This window comes from Haliotis rubra, unplaced genomic scaffold (genome assembly GCF_003918875.1).
Source record: "Haliotis rubra isolate DU_JTF1 unplaced genomic scaffold, ASM391887v1 Scf241, whole genome shotgun sequence".
Taxonomy (NCBI): domain Eukaryota; kingdom Metazoa; phylum Mollusca; class Gastropoda; order Lepetellida; family Haliotidae; genus Haliotis; species Haliotis rubra.
The window spans coordinates 1,138,425-1,160,930 of NW_025766459.1; the positions used below are offsets into that span (position 1 = coordinate 1,138,425).

At 44.9% G+C, this 22,506-nt stretch overlaps 1 protein-coding gene across 6 annotated transcripts; it reads left to right on the forward strand.

Annotated features, from left to right (window-relative positions):
* Positions 1-178: 178 nt before the first annotated feature.
* On the forward strand, positions 179-21,153 carry LOC124278768 (transmembrane protein adipocyte-associated 1 homolog). Of its 6 annotated transcripts, none has more exons than XR_006899181.1 (13): positions 190-275; positions 2,276-2,323; positions 2,532-2,876; positions 5,132-5,264; positions 5,896-5,985; positions 7,465-7,537; positions 7,958-8,037; positions 10,552-10,683; positions 11,544-11,604; positions 12,044-12,146; positions 17,219-17,299; positions 18,958-19,845; positions 20,469-21,153. XR_006899181.1 is itself a non-coding variant. In XM_046714542.1 (13 exons), exons 3-13 carry the CDS (start codon positions 2,653-2,655, stop codon positions 19,093-19,095), a joined length of 1,116 nt encoding a protein of 371 aa, XP_046570498.1. In that variant the 5' UTR covers positions 190-275; positions 2,276-2,323; positions 2,532-2,652; the 3' UTR covers positions 19,096-20,224. The 6 variants fall into 6 exon arrangements, 5 of the variants coding, with proteins under 5 accessions (XP_046570497.1, XP_046570498.1, XP_046570494.1 ...); XM_046714542.1 differs by lacking the exon at positions 20,469-21,153 and adding an exon at positions 14,765-14,792 and having other exon boundaries at positions 12,044-12,119; positions 18,958-20,224; XM_046714538.1 differs by lacking the exon at positions 20,469-21,153 and having other exon boundaries at positions 18,958-20,224.
* The last annotated feature ends 1,353 nt before the right edge of the window (positions 21,154-22,506 follow it).

Sequence of the window (22,506 nt, forward strand, 5' to 3'; positions counted from 1 at the left end):
TTTTTTTGCCTGAAACTAGTGTATCGATAAGAAATTACCATGATCAGCATTTTATTTGCTTATTACTCTGAGCAGCCTTTCATTTGTTGAAATGTTTGATGAGTACGTATACGTATCGTATGAGTATGATACTCGCGTCTAGTACTAGGCTATGATGTAACCGGAAGCGCTGCATCATCCTATATTTAGACTTTTAGTCTGCGTTTCTTTTCCGGTTAAAACTATTCCTTGTGTACTGATGTCACAACAGATCAGGTGGTCAGCTACGAGATAAAGTAAGACCATTTATCACCAGTTGAATGTTTAGTGTTAGAGTGGAATGTTTACAGCCGACAGATAGAGGGGAATGTGTGAAAAACTCCCCTCCGTGCAAGTCTGTCATAGACTAAATCAGTCACAGCGTGAATATGAATCATGCAGTTATTATTGTTTATGGTCAGCTGTGTGTTATTAATTCTATCAGATAACAACACCTGTCGTCTCACTTCAACGAAACGATTAAGAGGTCAGTGATATACTGTGACTAAGCTAGGATGAGGTCAATGTCTGCTAAGCTGAACCGTATCAAGGTCTGGTGTTCGTAACAGTGTTTACAATTGGGTGTCGAGATTTGTCTGTGATGGGATTTATGTGTTGCTTTGGGACAGAGATCATTACTCAGTACTGTGTCTCGTCTCTTTTAGTGATTAGTAATTTAGATCATTTTTCGAACATGACAGTATGCTTTACATTACACTTTTTGATAGGTTAGAACTTTGTGTCTTCAAAGGAGTCCCTGTCGGGCCAGATATAAATGCACATGATTTGAGTTATCATTGTGACGGGGCGGTGGGGTAGCCTAATGGTTAAAGCGTTGGCTCGTCACGCCGAAGACCCGGGTTCGAATCCCCACATGGGCACAATGTGTGAAGCCCGTTTCTGGTGTCCCCCGCCGTGATGTTGCTGGAATATTGCTAAAAGCGGCGTAAAACCAAACTCAGTCAGTCAGTATCATTGTGACTTGAAATATTGCAGTATGTCTTCCTGTTCCATGTAGATGCACAGTAAGATTTGTGTTCATGTATACTGCTGAAAAGGGGATAGTAGGTGTGCAATGGGAGTATCTGTTTCAAAGGGATTAGAGTCTGTATTCCACTTCTCTCTTGGAGATTCCAGATGTGAACAGGTGCCCTCACCTCAGGTACCCCAGTCTCAGGTCCCCCCACCTCGGGTCCCCCCAGTCGCAGGCCCCCAACCTCAGGTCCCCTAGTCGCAGGTGCCCCAGCCTCAGGTCCCCTAGTCTCAGGTCCCCCAGCCTCAGGTCCCCAAGTCTCAGGTCCCCCAGCCTCAGGTCCCCAAGTCTCAGGTCCCCAGATCCTCAGGTCCCCCAGCCTCAGGTCCCCATCCTCAGGTCCCGAGAGGCAACCACATTGATCATCTGGTGACACTTGTTGATATGTGTGATTGTACCTTCTTGGTGTGTCAGGTCCCTAGAAGCAACCACATTGATCATCTGGTGACACTTGTTGATATGTGTGATTGTACCTTCTTGGTGTGTCAGGTCCCTAGAAGCAACCACATTGATCATCTGGTGACACTTGTTGATATGTGTGATTGTACCTTCTTGGTGTGTCAGGTCCCTAGAAGCAACCACATTGATCATCTGGTGACACTTGTTGATATGTGTGATTGTACTTTCTTGGTGTGTCAGGTCCCTAGAAGCAAACACATTGATCATCTGGTGACACTTGTTGATATGTGTGATTGTACCTTCTTGGTGTGGATTGTTCGCTATATTGATCACAGGATCATCTGGTCCAGGCTCAATCATTTACCAACCAATGTCATATGGCTGAAATATTGATGAGTGCTTCAATTAACAACATTCAGACAAACCTTTTCCATCAGGATGAAAGTACTCAAATTTGATACTTTCCTCCTACACTTAACTCCCATGTTTACCCGTGAAGGTCTGGGTTAGAATATTGATCTTCAGTAACCCGTGCTTGTGGTAAGGGGCGACTTTTGGGATCAGGTGGTCAGGCTCGCTGACTTGGTTGACACATGACGTCGGTTCCCAATTGCGCAGATCTATGGTCATGTTGTTGATCACTGGATTGTCTGGTCCAGACTCGATTATTTACAGACTGCCGCCATATAGCTGGAATATTGCTGAGTGCGGCATAAAAATAAACTCACTCACTCATTTGATCATGAAACAGTGTTGACACAGTGGATATGTTCATATAACTGATGAAATTTGAAAAGAATTAAACAAAATATTTCTTATTTTCAGAGTTTCTTTTGTGAGTGAACTTGGCATTAGTTACAATAATGGCGTGAGGTTAGTTATGTTTTAATGTTATCAGTAAAATACAAATCTTCTTTATGAAGATTAATGATCATGATTATAGCTACGTCAAAATGAGTTGAAAATGAATTTTTAATAATATTTGCTGCAGATTTGGGATAGAATATCAATATCTGATCCAGTGTTGACAAATCCCTGTAATCATAGTCGTAATATGAAGTTTTCATGTATATCATTACAGGTAACAGAGACATGGAGAGTGACTCAACCTTCATTGTTCAAGGAATCACAAGATTAACACTTGAACTCAGATGATTCATGGTCCACAGAGATTGGCGATTCAGTGAAACATCTGTTGTTGAATGGCTGTTGCACATTTCAGTATTTCCCCAACCATGGTGACTCATGGAATGAAATCAAACATTTTTGACGACAAGGTTTTACATGTGTCAGGCAATTCCAGTACAACACTGACCCCGCCACTGATGAACTCCCCCATGTTGAGAAACGGCTCCTTCATTCCTTCAGCAGTAATCTCACAACCCCCCTGTCAGTGGATTCTGTACGCTGATGTTGGCAACTCAGGGTAAGCATATTGAGTGAGGTATGTCGTTGGATTCTGTACGCTGATGTTGGCAACTCAGGGTAAGCACATTGAATGAGGTATGTCAGTGGATTCTGTACGCTGATGTTGGCAACTCAGGGTAAGCATATTGAGTGAGGTATGTCAGTGGATTCTGTATGGCGATGTTGGCAACTCAGGGTAAGCACATTGAGTGAGGTATGTCATTGGATTCTGTATGGCGATGTTGGCAACTCGGGGTAAGCATATTGAGTGAGGTATGTCATTGGATTCTGTATGGCGATGTTGGCAACTCAGGGTAAGCACATTGAGTGAGGTATGTCATTAGATTCTGTATGGCGATGTTGGCAACTCGGGGTAAGCATATTGAGTGAGGTATGTCAATGGATTCTGTATCGCGATGTTGGCAACTCTGGCTAAGCACATTGAGTGAGGTATGTCATTGGATTCTGTATGGCGATGTTGGCAACTCAGGGTAAGCACACAAAGTGAGGTATGTCATTGGATTCTGTATGGCGATGTTGGCAGCTCAGGGTAAGCACATTGAGTGAGGTATGTCATTAGATTCTGTATGGCGATGTTGGCAACTCAGGGTAAGCACATAAAGTGAGGTATGTCATTGGATTCTGTATGGCGATGTTGGCAACTCGGGCTAAGCATATTGAGTGAGGTATGTCATTGGATTCTGTATGGCGATGTTGGCAACTCAGGGTAAGCACATTGAGTGAGGTATGTCATTGGATTCTGTATGGCGATGTTGGCAACTCAGGGTAAGCACATAAAGTGAGGTATGTCATTGGATTCTGTATGGCGATGTTGGCAACTCGGGCTAAGCATATTGAGTGAGGTATGTCATTGGATTCTGTATGGCGATGTTGGCAACTCGGGCTAAGCATATTGAGTGAGGTATGTCATTGGATTCTGTATGGCGATGTTGGCAACTCAGGGTAAGCACATTGAGTGAGGTATGTCATTGGATTCTGTATGGCGATGTTGGCAACTCGGGCTAAGCATATTGAGTGAGGTATGTCATTGGATTCTGTATGGCGATGTTGGCAACTCGGGCTAAGCATATTGAGTGAGGTATGTCATTGGATTCTGTATGGCGATGTTGGCAACTCCGGCTAAGCATATTGAGTGAGGTATGTCATTGGATTCTGTATGGCGATGTTGGCAACTCGGGCTAAGCATATTGAGTGAGGTATGTCATTGGATTCTGTATGGCGATGTTGGCAACTCGGGCTAAGCATATTGAGTGAGGTATGTCATTGGATTCTGTATGGCGATGTTGGCAACTCGGGGTAAGCATATTGAGTGAGGCATGTCATTGGATTCTGTATGGCGATGTTTGCAACTTGGGCTAAGCATATTGAGTGAGGCATGTCATTGGATTCTGTATGGCGATGTTGGCAACTCGGGCTAAGCACTTTGAGTGAGGCATGTCATTGGATTCTGTATGGCGATGTTGGCAACTCGGGCTAAGCATATTGAGTGAGGTATGTCATTGATTCTGTATGAATATGTTGGCAACTCAGGGTGCACATTGAATGAGGTATGGCGATTCTGTATGGCGATGTTGGCAACTCGGGGGGTAAGCACATTGAGTGAGGTATGTCATGGATCTGTATGGCGTGTTGGCAACTCAGGGTAAGCATTATTGAGGTGAGGTATGTCATGTTGGCAACTTCGGTAAGCATATTGATGAGGTATGTCATGTTGGCATGACAGGGTAAGCATATTGAGTGAGGTATGTCATTGGATTCTGTATGGCGATGTTGGCAACTCGGGCTAAGCATATTGAGTGAGGTATGTCATTAGATTCTGTATGGCGATGTTGGCAACTCAGGGTAAGCACACAGAGTGAGGTATGTCATTGGATTCTGTACTGTTGTGTTGGCAACTCAGGGTAAGCACTTTGAGTGAGGTATGTCAATGGATTCTGTATGGCGATGTTGGCAACTCAGGGTAAGCACATTGAGTGAGGTATGTCATTGGATTCTGTATGGCGATGTTGGCAACTCGGGGTAAGCATATTGAGTGAGGTATGTCATTGGATTCTGTATGGCGATGTTGGCAACTCAGGGTAAGCACATTGAGTGAGGTATGTCATTGGATTCTGTCTGCACTTTTGGACTATCTATCATAATTGTGCAAGTATTGTGCATCATTGTCATGCTATTGTGCATTGTTGGCCCATCCACCTGTATTGTGCTATTGTGTTTTGAGCTGGACACGATATATATTTCCCATGGTCACAGGGTGAGGATCTGGGATCTCATCATCCTCATCCCCAATGCACTGTTCCTGATGTTCCTGCTATGGCGTCTCAAGTCCACCGTCTCCAAGCTCAGGACACACACAAGCCCCATCTTCATGGCCTTCTATTTTCTTGTGAGTAGCAGTTGATTATAACAGCATGTATCTGTACAAGCTGTGACGTTTCAGATTCACGTGATGGGATTCGAACCTGGGACCTTTAGAGGTTGAAAACCTTGTCCACATGACCAATAACACTATGGCCTTCTGTGCCATGTAGCAGGACACTGAGTCTTGCTCAGAAGTAACATGAACGTGGTCAGCTCCATTTTGGGAACCAATTTAGTCGCCATAACATTGCTCTGGTATTTGACCACAGGCCTGGCCTGAGGTGGGATGCCTTTGTCAAATGACCCAAGATATTGACCCGAGAAAGAAGATGACAAGGTTGGTAAGTGGGGGATGACTCCACACTCAGGTTCATTCACATCAACATGGAGATGTATGGAAATGGACTGGTACGTTCCACTGGATGTTTCCTCCTCATGGCTGAACGGTCCATTATGATTACATTGTCTGATTATTTTGTTCGTAACCAGAAACAATTTTGAATTGATCAGTGTACCAAATTAAACCATCTCCTGGTTTTCAGCTGGCAACAACAGTCGCAATCTGGTTGCAAGAAGAGCACACATGTGTTTTAGATCTTTCTATACGATCATTATTTCAACTGTTAACCTATGACTGTATGATGTGTTTTGTGCAGGTGTTCCTGGTAGCAGTGATCAGCGTCTTGCGGTGTATTGTGTCAATGACAGTCAATGCATCTGTCCTGGCAGGAGATATAGCAGACAAGGTGGGTGTGTCACTTGTGTCAGATTTTTCTTATTGACACTTTCCTTCATAAGTCCCCAAACATTTTCCATTGGATTTAGGTCAGGGCTATAGCTTGGCCAATCTAATAATGTCATATTTTGGGTCCGAAACCAGGCCTGAGAATGCTTTGAACGATGTTTTGGGTCGTTGTCCTGCTGGAACATCCCAAACTTTCCATAGAACACGTGAGCAGATGGAAGTAAATTCCCTTGAGAATATCTGTGTACCACTCACTGTTCATATTCCCTTCAAATACACAGAGGGGCGTTGCCCCTAACACAGATATGCCACCCCACACGTTAAATTTCGGACTGTACTTTGGGCGCTGATGCAAACATTTTTCAGTTTGTTTGGTCCAGAATTTCAGTGTATTAGGAAACAGCCACACGGAACTTTCATCTGAGAAAATCACATTGTCCCAGTTAAAATTTCTATTCTTTAAGAACCAGTTCAACCTTCGCTTCTTTTTGTTCAGGTTTCATGATCGCTGATGGAATTCCTCGACTTTTCTGCCAACCCATTACATGCAGCTCAGTTCTAATTGTCTCTTTAGCCACAGTTCCTCTATCAATCATATCCAGCCTTAAGTTTTCTAAACTCCTTCGTTTGTTTTTAGAAACAATATACCAAGCCGCCTCCTGTCACTGACAGTCAATTTTCTTGGCCTACCTGCGCCTCCCTGGTGCTCAATGCCATATCCATTTGCAATATTTTTCAAAACACGATAAGCAGTGGACAAAGGGATGCCTGTTCTACTTGAAATCACTTTAGCTGATCTAATGTCCTTGTTATAATACTCTAAAATCAACTTCCTCTTCTCTAAATCATCCATACTGAGGATCACTGAAAATGTCGTCTGCTAGCAAGTAAACAAAGGGGGATAACTCTTCACAAACTAATGAAAAAGGATTAATGGAGTTGTCTCTCTTGAATGAAACTAAGCACTTGATAGCTGGTCAAGGTTGTTTATACTAGAAATCCAATTAAACATATTCTTAAATTCCCAATAATTTCTGGTCCTACTATAGTAACTATAAGTGCACTAAGTCCTGGGTCTCTGTTGAGAAGTGCTGTGAGGTAGTGTTCACTAGAGAACAACACACATTGAAAGTTGTGGAATAATGTCATTTGTCTCTCACTTGAGGGGTAAACGTGTCTCAAAATTGTTACGTTATCATGCGATGTATCCATGGAAATCCATGTCCCAGTACCCAATGCGTATTGTAATAAGGTGAAGACTGAAAGTTTTGTGTAACTGAACTTGGCTATTGTGTGTTGTTGTCTGTCGGTTTGGAACGCCAGTAATGGTTTGTCTAGTCCCAAAATTCCCCAAACTTGACCTTTATAGATGACGTTGATATAGCTGGAATATTGCAGATTGTTATATTAACACCCCACTCCAGTAAGTCTTCTTGCTGAGGTTTAATGTCTGCTGTAACCATGGTAACTTGTCTTGCAGGTGCTGTGGTTGATCCTGCGGTTTTTCCTGCTGGCGACTGAGCTGTCAGTTGTCACCTTCGGTCTGGCATTTGGTGAGTACAGCAGTCAGATACTCTACCCAGCATCACCACTCCGGGCATTTAGACATCAGAGGGAGCTGTGGATATTGGAACATTGGGGCAGTGGGATAGCCTAGTGGTTAAAGTGTTCACTTGTCACGCTGAAGGCCCAGGTTCAATTCCCTACTTTGGTACAATGTGTGAAGGCCATTACTTGTGTCCCCTGCTGTGATATTGCTGGAATAATGCTGGACTTAAAACTCACTCACTACTCAATATTGGAAAATTATAATTTCTAGAAGGTAAAAATATTTCTCTGGTGTTGTAACTGTATCAGCAACGTTGTGTGTCCCACCAACGTTGTGTGTCCCACCAACAATCATTACAGTGCCAGATCTCCACAGGCACATAATTCATGGAAGATGCGAGACTAGTACTTATGTTTTCCTACAGGTCATCTGGACAGTCATACAAGTATCCGCCGGGTGGTGGTTGTCACCTTCACTGTAGCACTTGCCTACTCCTGTACCCAGGTGAGAATACCGACTGACTTTGACTGTAGGTCTTGCCTACTCCTATACCCAGGTGAGAATACCGACCGTGACTTTGACTGTAGGTCTTGCCTATACCTGTACCGGAGTGAGAATACCGACTGACTTTGACTGTAGGTCTTGCCTACTCCTATACCCAGGTGAGAAAACCGACTGTGACTTTGACTGTAGGTCTTGCCTACTCCTGTACCGGAGTGAGAATACTGACTGTGACTTTGACTGTAGCTCTTGCCTACTCCTATACCCAGGTGAGAATACCGACTGACTTTGACTGTAGCTCTTGCCTACTCCTATACCCAGGTGAGAATACCGACTGACTTTGACTGTAGGTCTTGCCTACTCCTGTACCCGGGTGAGAATACCGACTGACTTTGACTGTAGCTCTTGCCTACTCCTGTACCCAGGTGTGAATACCGACCGACTACCCGACTGACTTTGACTGTAGGTCTTGCCTACTCCTATACCCAGGTGAGAATACCGACTGACTTTGACTGTAGGTCTTGCCTACTCCTGTACCGGAGTGAGAATACCGACTGACTTTGACTGTAGCTCTTGCCTACTCCTATACCCAGGTGAGAATACCCTGACTGACTTTGACTGTAGCTTTCTGTGCCTCACTCCTATACCCAGGTGAGAATACCGACTGACTTTGACTGTAGCTCTTGCCTACTCCTATACCCAGGTGAGAATACCGACTGACTTTGACTGTGGTCTTGCCTACTCCTATACCCAGGTGAGAATACCGACTGACTTTGACTGTAGGTCTTGCCTACTCCTGTACCGGGAGTGAGAGAATACCGACTGACTTTGACTGTAGGTCTTGCCTACTCCTATACCCAGGTGAGAATACCGACTGACTTTGACTGTAGGTCTTGCCTACTCCTATACCCAGGTGAGAATACCGACTGACTTTGACTGTAGGTCTTGCCTACTCCTATACCCAGGTGAGAATACCGACTGACTTTGACTGTAGGTCTTGCCTACTCCTGTACCCAGGTGAGAATACCGACTGACTTTGACTGTAGGTCTTGCCTACTCCTATACCCAGGTGAGAATACCGACTGACTTTGACTGTAGGTCTTGCCTACTCCTGTACCCAGGTGAGAATACCGACTGACTTTGACTGTAGGTCTTGCCTACTCCTATACCCAGGTGAGAATACCGACTGACTTTGACTGTAGGTCTTGCCTACTCCTATACCCAGGTGAGAAAACCGACTGTGACTTTGACTGTAGGTCTTGCCTATACCTGTACCCAGGTGAGAATGCTGACTGTGACTTTGACTGTAGCTCTTGCCTACTTCTGTATCCAGGTGAGAATACTGAAATACTGACTGTCACCTTCACTGTAGCTCTTGCCTACTCCTGTACCGGAGTGAGAAAACCGACTGTGGGTTTGACTGTAGCTCTTGCCTACTCCTGTAACCAGGTGAGAATACTGACTGTCACCTTCACTGTAGCTCTTGCCTACTCTTGTACCGGAGTGAGAAAACCGACTGTGGGTTTGACTGTAGCTCTTGCCTACTCCTGTACCCAAGTGAGAATACCGACTATGATTTTGACTGTAGGTCTTGCCTACTCCTGTACTCAGGTGAGAATAACGACTGTGATTTTGACTGTAGGTCTTGCCTACTCCTGTACCCAGGTGAGAATACCGAGTGTGATTTTGACTGTAGGTCTTGCCTAGTCCTGTACCCAGGTGAGAAGACTGACTGTGACTTTGACTGTAGCTCTTGCCTACTCCTGTACCCAGGTGAGAAGACTGACTGTGACTTTGACTGTAGCTCTTGCCTACTCCTGTACCCAAGTGAGAATACTGATATACTGACTGTCACCTTCACTGTAGGTCTTGCCTACTCCTGTACCCAGGTGAGAATGCTGACTGTGACTTTGACTGTAGGTCTTGCCTACTCCTGTACTGGAGTGAGAATACCGACTGTGATTTTGACTGTAGGTCTTGCCTACTCCTGTACCCAGGTGAGAATGCTGACTGTGACATTGACTGTAGCTCTTGCCTACTCCTGTACCCAGGTGAGAATGCTGACTGTGACATTGACTGTAGCTCTTGCCTACTCCTGTACCCAAGTGAGAATACTGATATACTGACTGTCACCTTCACTGTAGCTCTTGCCTACTCCTCTACCCAGGTGAGAATACTGACTGTCACCTTCACTGTAGCTCTCGCCTACTCCTGTACCCAGGTGAGAATACTGACTGCCTACTCCTGTACCCAGGTGAGAATATTGACTGTGGGTTTGACTGTAGCTCTCGCCTACTCATGTACCCAGGTGAGAATACTGACTGTCACCTTCAATGTAGCTCTTGACTTTAATGCTTGTAAGTAGTGTACATTTTGCCAGGTGTACAAGCTCAGCTATTGTACTGGATATTTTAGATATTGTACCCCAATGTTTTAGATGTAGCTGTTTCAGCATCAGCTCCAGCATTATGTCATGTTTGTCTTTACTTTGTACATGTATGATTGTTTCTGCCGCAGGGAACACTTGAGTTTGTGCGTCCGGACCCAAAGTTCCATGTGGAGTCTGGTGCAAATGCTACGGAGAACTTTGACATCTTTGCCCATGGTGGCATGATCTTCTGGTTCTCAAGTTCCCTCTTCTTCTCTATTGTAAGTCAATTTTCATGGCAGTCGGAAGGTCAAGTGTCTGAAAGTTTAAGGTCAATTAGGAGATAATCCTATTGTGTTTACATTTTGGAAGAGATTATAGTTGGTTGAACGCTGCTAAATGTTCAACCAACTATAATCACTTCCAAAATGTAAACACAATAGGATTATCTCCATTCTACCATGACATATGCACCATGAATAAGACGCGTTTTAAATATGCACTCATTACCCTTGCGTAGTATTTTGACAGGCCTAGACTACGACGCTTAGAAACTGGACATTATGACGTTTACATACTCATACCTTCGGTACTTAGAGTTACATTGGGTGATTGTTCAGTCATTTCATGTTGGAACCAGGCTGGGTCAATAGTTTCCTCCATATTAGACCCAAATACATCAAAGAAATCTCTGAGGTCAAACGTAACAGTTTCAGACGACATGTTTGTTTACCTTTGTAAGAGTTAATGAGTGCAAAATATTCCTACACGCAGTGAACCGGCTCTCAGAAGTGGTTATTGAAAATTTTTCACTTCTAATTTCTTAGTAACAGCCAATCAAAAACGAACATACTTAAATGTCATGGTAGAATATGCCATTTTCAGTAATGTATTTTCTTCATAATATAAGTACTCTGAAATGTAACCTGTGAACCATTTCTGATGATAAATGGAAACATGGCACAAGAATGGGTTTGTGAACATCTAAATCAGTTTGGGATTAATTATTTCCGAATGACATTTTTTCAATGGCCATCCTAATGATCATTTACACAACAGTTGTAAGGCCGCAGCTATGAGAGAGTGTGAGAGTTTCTGGTGTTGATCATGACCTCCTTTCTACAGTTATTTCCTGTTTCAGGTGTATAGTGTTATATTTATCCTTCCGTGGACAAACCTGAAGACCAAGCTCTCACTTCCTTGTAAGTAAACAGGAACAGGAAGTCATACTTGAATCACCCAGGAGGTTCCATGTTATCATAAAACTGTCTATGGTGGTCGTAACAGGTGATATACTGGGTCGTCAGGTTCAGTGATGGTTGGTTATCATGGTAGCAGGATTGTTGCTCATCAATCATTGCGTTGCATGGTCCAGACATGAATAACTACAGGCCACCATCAAACAGCTGGGATATTGTCGACTACATTTAAAAACAAACCAATATCTAGGCTTCTGTCTGGGAAGTTATTGTTTACATATTTCTGAATAACAACTGACTTCAGTGTATAATACATTTTGCATTTATGGAAGTATGAACATTTAACACCGACGTGCCCACTGTAAACCTGCACACTACAGGATACACAACCTAACATTACATCAGACTCGATGTATTACAATGTGTTCTGTTGCTATTTCAGCCAGAAAGTCCTTCTACTACTATTCTCTGTTCCTGGCCATCTTGAACCTGACTCAGGCTGTTGGCAGTGGACTCATCTACTTCAGTGTGGGGAGGGGTCTGTGGTAGGTTCATGAGTGGACTCATCTACTTCAGTGTGGGGAGGGGTCTGTGGTAGGTTCATGAGTGGACTCATCTACTTCAGTGTGGCGAGGGGTCTGTGGTAGGTTCATGAGTGGACTCATCTACCTCAGTGTGGGGAGGGGTCTGTGGTGGGTTCATGAGTGGACTCATCTACTTCAGTGTGGGGAGGGGTCTGTGGTAGGTTCATGAGTGGACTCATCTACTTCAGTGTGGCGAGGGGTCTGTGGTAGGTTCATGAGTGGACTCATCTACCTCAGTGTGGGGAGGGGTCTGTGGTGGGTTCATGAGTGGACTCATCTACCTCAGTGTGGGGAGGGGTCTGTGGTGGGTTCATGAGTGGACTCATCTACCTCAGTGTAGGGAGGGGTCTCTGGTAGGTTCATGAGTGGACTCATCTACTTCAGTGTGGGGAGGGGTCTGTGGTGGGTTCATGAGTAGACTCATCTACTTCAGTGTGGGGAGGGGTCTGTGGTGGGTTCATGAGTAGACTCATCTACTTCAGTGTGGGGAGGGGTCTGTGGTGGGTTCATGAGTGGACTGATCTACCTCAGTGTGGGGAGGGGTCTGTGGTGGGTTCATGAGTGGACTCATCTACCTCAGTGTAGGGAGGGGTCTGTGGTAGGTTCATGAGTGGACTCATCTACTTCAGTGTAGGGAGGGGTCTGTGGTAGGTTCATGAGTGGACTCATCTACTTCAGTGTAGGGAGGGGTCTGTGGTGGGTTCATGAGTGGACTCATCTACCTCAGTGTAGGGGAGGGTCTGTGGTAGGTTCATGAGTGGACTCATCTACTTCAGTGTGGGGAGGGGTCTGTGGTAGGTTCATGAGTGGATTCATCTACTTCAGTGTGGGAGGGGTCTGTGGTAGGTTCATGAGTGGACTCATCTACCTCAGTGTGGGGAGGGGTCTGTGGTGGGTTCATGAGTGGACTCATCTACCTCAGTGTAGGGAGGGGTCTGTGGTAGGTTCATGAGTGGACTCATCTACTTCAGTGTGGGGAGGGGTCTGTGGTAGGTTCATGAGTGGACTCATCTACTTCAGTGTGGGGAGGGGTCTGTGGTAGGTTCATGAGTGGACTCATCTACTTCAGTGTAGGGAGGGGTCTGTGGTGGGTTCATGAGTGGACTCATCTACCTCAGTGTAGGGAGGGTCTGTGGTAGGTTCATGAGTGGACTCATCTACTTCAGTGTGGGGAGGGGTCTGTGGTAGGTTCATGAGTGGACTCATCTACTTCAGTGTGGGGGAGGGTCTGTGGTAGGTTCATGAGTGGACTCATCTACCTCAGTGTGGGGAGGGTCTGTGGTGGGTTCATGAGTGGACTCATCTACCTCAGTGTAGGGAGGGGTCTGTGGTAGGTTCATGAGTGGACTCATCTACTTCAGTGTGGGGAGGGTCTGTGGTAGGTTCATGAGTGGACTCATCTACTTCAGTGTGGGGGAGGGTCTGTGGTTAGTTCATGAGTAGACTCATCTACCTCAGTGTGGGGGAGGGGTCTGTGGTGGGTTCATGAGTGGACTCATCTACTTCAGTGTGGGAGGGGTCTGTGGTGGGTTCATGAGTGGACTCATCTACTTCAGTGTGGGGAGGGTCTGTGGTTAGTTCATGAGTAGACTCATCTACCTCAGTGTGGGGAGGGTCTGTGGTGGGTTCATGAGTGGACTCATCTACTTCAGTGTAGGAGGGTCTGTGGTGGGTTCATGAGTGGACTCATCTACTTCAGTGTGTGGGGAGGGGTCTGTGGTGGGTTCATGAGTAGACTCATCTACTTCAGGGTAGGGAGGGGTCTGTGGTGGGTTCATGAGTAGACTCATCTACCTCAGTGTAGGGAGGGGTCTGTGGTGGGTTCATGAGTGGACTCATCTACTTCAGTGTGGGGAGGGGTCTGTGGTAGGTTCATGAGTGGACTCATCTACTTCAGTGTAGGGAGGGGTCTGTGGTAGGTTCATGAGTGGACTCATCTACCTCAGTGTGGGGAGGGGTCTGTGGTGGGTTCATGAGTAGACTCATCTACTTCAGTGTGGGGAGGGGTCTGTGGTGGGTTCATGAGTGGACTCATCTACTTCAGTGTGGGGAGGGGTCTGTGGTAGGTTCATGAGTGGACTCATCTACTTCAGGGTAGGGAGGGGTCTGTGGTAGGTTCATGAGTGGACTCCATCTACTTCAGTGTGGGGGAGGGGTCTGTGGTAGGTTCATGGAGTGGACTCATCTACTTCAGTGTGGGGGAGGGGTCTGTGGTGGGTTCATGAGTGGACTGATCTACCTCAGTGTGGGGAGGGGTCTGTGGTGGGTTCATGAGTGGACTCATCTACTTCAGTGTGGGGAGGGGTCTGTGGTTAGTTCATGAGTAGACTCATCTACCTCAGTGTGGGGAGGGGTCTGTGGTGGGTTCATGAGTGGACTCATCTACTTCAGTGTAGGGAGGGGTCTGTGGTAGGTTCATGAGTGGACTCATCTACTTCAGTGTGGGGAGGGGTCTGTGGTGGGTTCATGAGTGGACTCATCTACTTCAGTGTAGGGAGGGGTCTGTGGTAGGTTCATGAGTGGACTCATCTACTTCAGTGTGGGGAGGGGGTCTGTGGTGGGTTCATGAGTGGACTCACCTACTTCAGTGTGGGGGAGGGGTCTGTGGTAGGTTCATGAGTGGACTCATCTACTTCAGGGTAGGGAGGGTCTGTGGTGGGTTCATGAGTGGACTCATCTACTTCAGTGTGGGGAGGGTCTGTGGTGGGTTCATGAGTGGACTCATCTACTTCAGTGTAGGGAGAGGTCTGTGGTAGGTTCATGAGTGGACTCATCTACTTCAGTGTGGGGAGGGTCTGTGGTAGGTTCATGAGTGGACTCATCTACTTCAGTGTGGGGAGGGGTCTGTGGTAGGTTCATGAGTGGACTCATCTACTTCAGTGTGGGGAGGGGTCTGTGGTGGGTTCATGAGTGGACTGATCTACCTCCCAGTGTGGGGAGGGGTCTGTGGTGGGTTCATGAGTGGACTCATCTACTTCAGTGTGGGGAGGGGTCTGTGGTAGGTTCATGAGTGGACTCATCTACTTCAGTGTGGGGAGGGGTCTGTGGTGGGTTCATGAGTAGACTCATCTACCTCAGTGTGGGGAGGGGTCTGTGGTGGGTTCATGAGTGGACTCATCTACTTCAGTGTGGGGAGGGGTCTGTGGTAGGTTCATGAGTGGACTCATCTACCTCAGTGTGGGGAGGGGTCTGTGGTAGGTTCATGAGTGGACTCATCTACTTCAGTGTGGGGAGGGGTCTGTGGTAGGTTCATGAGTGGACTCATCTACTTCAGGGTAGGGAGGGGTCTGTGGTGGGTTCATGAGTAGACTCATCTACTTCAGTGTGGGGAGGGGGTCTGTGGTAGGTTCATGAGTGGACTCATCTACTTCAGTGTGGGGAGGGGTCTGTGGTAGGTTCATGAGTGGACTCATCTACCTCAGTGTAGGGAGGGGTCTCTGGTAGGTTCATGAGTGGACTCATCTACTTCAGTGTAGGGAGGGGTCTGTGGTAGGTTAATGAGTGGACTCATCTACTTCAGTGTGGGGAGGGGTCTGTGGTAGGTTCATGAGTGGACTCATCTACTTCAGTGTGGGGAGGGGTCTGTGGTAGGTTCATGAGTGGACTCATCTACTTCAGTGTGGGGAGGGGTCTGTGGTGGGTTCATGAGTGGACTCATCTACTTCAGTGTAGGGAGGGGTCTGTGGTGGGTTCATGAGTGGACTCATCTACTTCAGTGTAGGGAGGGGTCTGTGGTAGGTTCATGATTGGACTCATCTACTTCAGTGTAGGGAGGGGTCTGTGGTAGGTTCATGAGTGGACTCATCTACTTCAGTGTGGGGAGGGGTCTGTGGTAGGTTCATGAGTGGACTCATCTACTTCAGTGTGGGGAGGGGTCTGTGGTAGGTTCATGAGTGGACTCATCTACTTCAGTGTAGGGAGGGGTCTGTGGTAGGTTTATGAGTGGACTCATCTACTTCCAGACCCACAATACATTCAGGACTTTCAAGAACCTTTATGTAGCCCTTAGCCAGATAATGTCTTCTGTGTTTTCTGTACAAAATACATCATAAGCCTGACCTTTTAAGTGGGTATTAATGGTCAATTGTTAAAGCTCTGGGTAAACAATAACACATTTTGTAAAATGTTCCATTTTTCAGACCAAAACCACAGTTTCAATCAATGTAGCTCTATACTCCTGTATAGAGGGTGTGCACAGTCACAATGGTAACCATTAGCTGGAACTGTGCGACCAGAACACACAAATGTAGAGAATGGACACAGTCAATGCATCCAGATGGATGCACACTATTATTCACTGTACCCCCACATCTAGGACTTTGCTAAGTGTTTGCTTGTTTCTCTCAGAGCAGTAACGTGCATCATTCCACCCATCAGTCCACATGATCAATGATTCATTCCTGGCTCTAAAGATTTTATCAGAACGTACAGTTCTCGACACTGTTACTTCACAGATCCCTCATATTGCCTGCAAGGACCCTTAAACAGTGTGCGAAATAGTTTCCAAATATTGCTAGCCAGGTGGGCTAGCTAAGACTGAAAGCTACTAGCCCACAAAATAATTCACTAGCCCAAAATTTGAATGTAGAAACCACGTATCATGAAGCTGTTAATATGATGAACATTTCTATCAGGCCATAATCTTGCATGATTTAAAAGTATATTAAATTTCTTCTTATAGTCGGAATGAGTGATATATTTATCAAATGACCCAATGAAAATTTACTCTAGCCAGTCGGGCCAGTGACTGTGGAGATTTACTGGCCCAACTGGATTTTTACTAGCCACGGGTTAGCGGGCCAGTGGCTATTTTGCACACTGCTCTTAAAACTAATAATTAGGTGGTCGAAGTAAAACCGTGTTATAAGGTGTGGGTCATTATACTAGGTATATCTAACAATGTGTAGATTGTTCAGAAGACCGAGATATATGGCTTGGTGTCCATGTTTACAGCGTAATGGTCTTGTTGTCTTGTGATGTGTTGAGGTACGGTGTTGGCCTAGTGTTCAGACAGCTTGTTTACCGTGTTTCAGTGTGGTGGATGTCACGACGTATGTCTACTTCACGTGTTTCGATCCCCTCGTCTACGGGACATTCTTGAGGGAGTTCTTCAGGTACTGTACAGTCAACTAACTTATGGTGAAGCCCATTTGTGGTGTCCCCCGCTGTGAATATTGCTAAAACCGGCGTAAAACCCAACTCACTCACTCACTCACTCAGCTAAGTAATGTTTGGTACATGTATCCCCATGCAAGTGAACCACTGTGACACAGCAGGGGCAGATAACTCTTTCACACTCTGAAACAATCTTCACAGACTGGGCAAGACTGGTTAGTGTGTCTCCAGATTGTTATGGTTGACAAAATAGCTTGGTTCTTAACCTCGTGTACAGACTCGGATGTCCACCTTGGTGCTATGTTGAAATCTGGTCTTATTATTGAATGAAATCCTCCCTAACAATGACTCTCTGTCTCCCTCACCCTTGTCATAACATTATTTGTTAATGTACCACTTGTCAGTTGTCACTCTCCGTCTCCCTCACCCTCGTCATGACATTATTTGTTAATGTACCACTTGTCAGTTGTCACTCTCCGTCTCCCTCACCCTCGTCATGACATTATTTGTTAATGTACCACTTGTCAGATGTCACTCTCCGTCTCCCTCACCCTTGTCATGACATCATTTGTTAATGTACCACTTGTCAGTTGTCACTCTCCGTCTCCCTCACCCTCGTCATGACATTATTTGTTAATGTACCACTTGTCAGTTGTCACTCTCCGTCTCCCTCACCCTCGTCATGACATTATTTGTTAATGTACCACTTGTCAGTTGTCACTCTCCGTCTCCCTCACCCTCGTCATGACATTATTTGTTAATGTACCACTTGTCAGTTGTCACTCTCCGTCTCCCTCACCCTCGTCATGACATCATTTGTTAATGTACCACTTGTCAGTTGTCACTCTCCGTCTCTCTCCTCTCCCTCATTGTCATGACATCATTTGTTAATGTACCACTTGTCAGATGTCACTCTCTGTCTCCCTCACCCTTGTCATGACATTATTTGTTAATGTACCACTTGTCAGTTGTCACTCTCCGTCTCCCTCACCCTCGTCATGACATCATTTGTTAATGTACCACTTGTCAGTTGTCACTCTCCGTCTCCCTCACATTGTCATGACATCATTTGTTAATGTACCACTTGTCAGTTGTCACTCTCCGTCTCCCTCACCCTCGTCATGACATTGTTTCTATTCATAGTCCTTTCTGAGACCTGTCTTGCATAATGCTTAGTTCACCATTGACATGTCAGTCCTTGTCAGTCCTTCTCAAGACCTGTCAATCATTATCATCCATCCTTCCAAACACCTGTCAATTATTATTCTCTATCCTTCCAAAGACCTGTCAATCATTATCATCCTTCCAAAGACCTGTTAATCATTATCCTCCATCATTCCAAAGACCTGTCAATTACTATTCTCCATCCTTACAAAGACCTGTCAGTCATTATTCTCTATCCTTCCAAAGACCTGTCAATCATTATCATCCTTCCAAAGACCTGTCAATCATTATCATCCATCATTCCCAAGACCTGTCAATCATTATCGTCCATCCTTCCAAAGACCTGTCAATCATTATCATCCATCCTTCCCAAGACCTGTCAATCATTATCATCCATCCTTCCCAAGACCAAGAGTACAGATTAAGCATCAAACAAAACCAACAAATTCAGTCTCTCCCTGTCAATCATTCTTGTGTGACCTTGCCCTTGCAGCATCTCCATCCCAAGCATCCCGTTCTCTTACAAGCATCAGGTGGACGAGATCCCCGACGAGGACACGCTCAGCCTGCCGTACCAGACGCCCTTCGAGCGGGACAAGGACGAGGGTGTGGCCTTCAGCAACAGCTTTGACAGCACCCACTTCAACCGACAGAGTCAAGCCAGTTCACCTAATGGTTCTGTTAACACAGTGCCACCTAGTCTCTCCATCAACAGCGATTACTATCAGGCTTCGGCCTAAGGGGAGATAACTGCCGACATCCCATCGTGCTAGGAGCCTTGATGTTGTGAAGCGGGTTTCCCAGTACCTTCAATATGCTGTTGTAGAAGTCCAGAGAGGCAATGGCAACATGTTATTTAATTTGTTGTCCTGCTATATGTGATGTAGATAATGCATTTGTGTGGAGCCTATGATCTGCATACACACATGTGTACTAGGATGGCTGAGCTGATGGTGTACTTATATAGTGTCGCAGATACAGGCCAACTGAGCACAGGCCCCTGTCTTTGAGGGTTGCAGAAACTGGACGCTGCGTGACTCTGCCTTGTTGCCTTTAGAAAGGGATTAAACTGGCACTTGTCTGTATCTCCTCAGAATTGTAGAAGCAACTTGTAGAATTCAGTGACAACTTGAGAATTCTTGCCACACTCTTGGACAACAGGAATATTGTGATGTTTTTCTGCGAATCTGTGAGTCTGTGACTTAGGGAATCTGAGATGTTTCTGTGAACTCATCGCAAGTGAACTTCTTGTCTGCCATTTTGTGTAGTTGTCTAGTCTGCTGATATCTGGTTCAATAAGCATCTTACAGCAGCATTGTTCTGTGTGGAAGTAGGGACAGCCTTCTGCTCGACAGGTCTGAACAAGCAGATGCTCATACTGGTGAGTCTGCCGGGTGCGACTGGTGAGTCTGTCCGGTGAGACGTTGAATCAAATAGGAAACACGAAATGTCATAATGACACTGCTTAACATAATTATTTATATTGAACAAATTTGATAATTTTGTGTGTTTTTGCTATTCTCAGTTGATTTGTATTTTTATGCATGATTATTATCATTTATACTCTGTGATGTTTTTTATGGCAAAAGTTACTGAAATAATTTCTGTAACCATGGTAACCATCACCCAGCTTTTTTTAAAGATAACTTGTCGAGGAAACCCAGCTAAGGAAAAAAATATTTTACCGAGATATGTTACCATGGTTACTTGAAATGCGTGACATATTTGCCTTAACTGTACTGAACGAACATAACCACAAAGAGGATCCCAATCTGTTGACTCCATGGAAGTGAGGGGTGTTGGGTCACTCAGGTGAACTTGCATATCATGATCAGGCTGTTATGTTTTGATATGCTGAATCAGGCTCCACCAACACTTTCATGATGAAAGATAGACTTGCAACCAACAATATGTGGAAATTACTTAGTGGTATAAAACTCCATTACAATGCTTAGCTTGATGGTTTTAATTCACCAACCATGGCTGATTTTGTGCATGATATAGGTGAGAGTTGTGTCCCTTGATACACTGACTGTTAAGGCAGACTCCGGCAGAGGATGTTGTATGGCTGACTGTTATTGGTGGCCTCAGGGTAAAGCTAAGTGACATGGAGTGATCGCTGAGTCGTGACAAATAGAAACATAATGGTCTGATGTTCATTATATGACTAATCGTTGTTTGTGTTGTAGCATGTTTTGCTGTGCAGTGTTTACACTTATATGATGAACAAAAATATCAGTTTCCATGGTAACCTGGCGTGATAGCATTGAGTTGTGGGAATGACTGACTATGTAACTTCTTTAAGTTGTTTAGCTCATGTTATGTATCATAATATTGTACATGTGATTATATCAAAAGATCTTTTGTTTGTGTTTCCTGCTGGTCCCCACCAGACCATGTAGACAAGAAGGATTGGTACATTGTGAGTAACACTACCTTATTTCATCCCACCAAGTGATGATTTGTAATACATGTTGCCTATTGAAATCCTGAAGTAGTTTAGACTTAATTGGTGCAGGTGGGAAAATGTACTGTTTATAAACATGATGAACAAAACTGTACTGTTTATAAACATGATAAACAAGTAAACATGTAGCCTTGACTATGGACCTGTAGATGAGGTTCGGGTTAGCGAGTGGTCCAGGGCAATTGTCCTCTGTGTAGAGATGCGCCATATAGTCATGCCAGCACCCTATAATCTTTGGTCCCAAACTTTCCCGGTTCGTGTTGTAGGTTTGTCATCACCTGTCATACTTCTGGGTGCCACCAAAGTGACAAATGTTTACAACTTGCATAAACAACTGACAAATTCAGTCCACTATTCGAACTGTAGACATCAGCTGGTATCTACAGGAGGACCAGAAAGTCCGGGATTTCTTTTAACATGTTTGCATGTTTATTGTGTATTATTTTCATAAGGCTGAAATAATAAAAACTGAGAGTTGAGGTATTAAGTATAAACACCTATGTCAGAATATTTATAGGCAAACCATGGTAACACAACTCGATCTTGCACTGGAACAGAACTTCACGATCCTAAACATACATATACTGAAGTAACTGACCAACCTTGTAGATAGCAGAATGTAGGACCCGCCTATCAGACTTGTAGTTGTCATCTGTTTTACTCTGCCATGATCCGACATGTACAAGTTGTCATTATGAGGTAATCCTAGTTCTGATGACCTGTCAGACTTGTAGTTGTCATCTGTTTTACTCTGCCATGATCCGACATGTACAAGTTGTCATTATGAGGTAATCCTAGTTCCGATGACCTGTCAGACTTGTAGTTGTCATCTGTTTTACTCTGCCATGATCCGACATGTACAAGTTGTCATTATGAGGTAATCCTAGTTCCGATGACCTGTCAGACTTGTAGTTGTCATCTGTTTTACTCTGCCATGATCCGACATGTACAAGTTGTCATTATGAGGTAATCCTAGTTCCGATGACCTGTCAGACTTGTAGTTGTCATCTGTTTTACTCTGCCATGATCCGACATGTACAAGTTGTCATTATGAGGTAATCCTAGTTCGATGACCTGTCAGACTTGTAGTTGTCATCTGTTTTACTCTGCCATGATCCGACATGTACAAGTTGTCATTATGAGGTAATCCTAGTTCGATGACCTGTCAGACTTGTAGTTGTCATCTGTTTTACTCTGCCATGATCCGACATGTACAAGTTGTCATTATGAGGTAATCCTAGTTCGATGACCTGTCAGACTTGTAGTTGTCATCTGTTTGACTCTGCCATGATCCGACATGTACAAGTTGTCATTATGAGGTAATCCTAGTTCCGATGACCTGTCAGACTTGTAGTTGTCATCTGTTTTACTCTGCCATGATACGACATGTACAAGTTGTCATTATGAGGTAATCCTAGTTCCGATGACCTGTCAGACTTGTAGCTGTCATCTGTTTTACTCTGCCATGATACGACATGTACAAGTTGTCATTATGAGGTAATCCTAGTTCCGATGACCTGTCAGACTTGTAGTTGTCATCTGTTTTACTCTGCCATGATACGACATGTACAAGTT

What these genes read in the sequence shown, in the direction of transcription:
- LOC124278768 (XM_046714541.1), top strand. Translation starts at nt 2,653, where the DNA reads ATGGCTGTTGCACATTTCAGTATTTCCCCAACCATGGTGACTCATGGA. An exon ending in AGTGTGGGGAGGGGTCTGTG is followed by an intron (nt 12,147 to 17,218) that starts GTAGGTTCATGA and finishes ACCGTGTTTCAG; the next exon opens with TGTGGTGGATGTCACGACGT. An exon ending in TTCTTGAGGGAGTTCTTCAG is followed by an intron (nt 17,300 to 18,957) that starts GTACTGTACAGT and finishes TTGCCCTTGCAG; the next exon opens with CATCTCCATCCCAAGCATCC.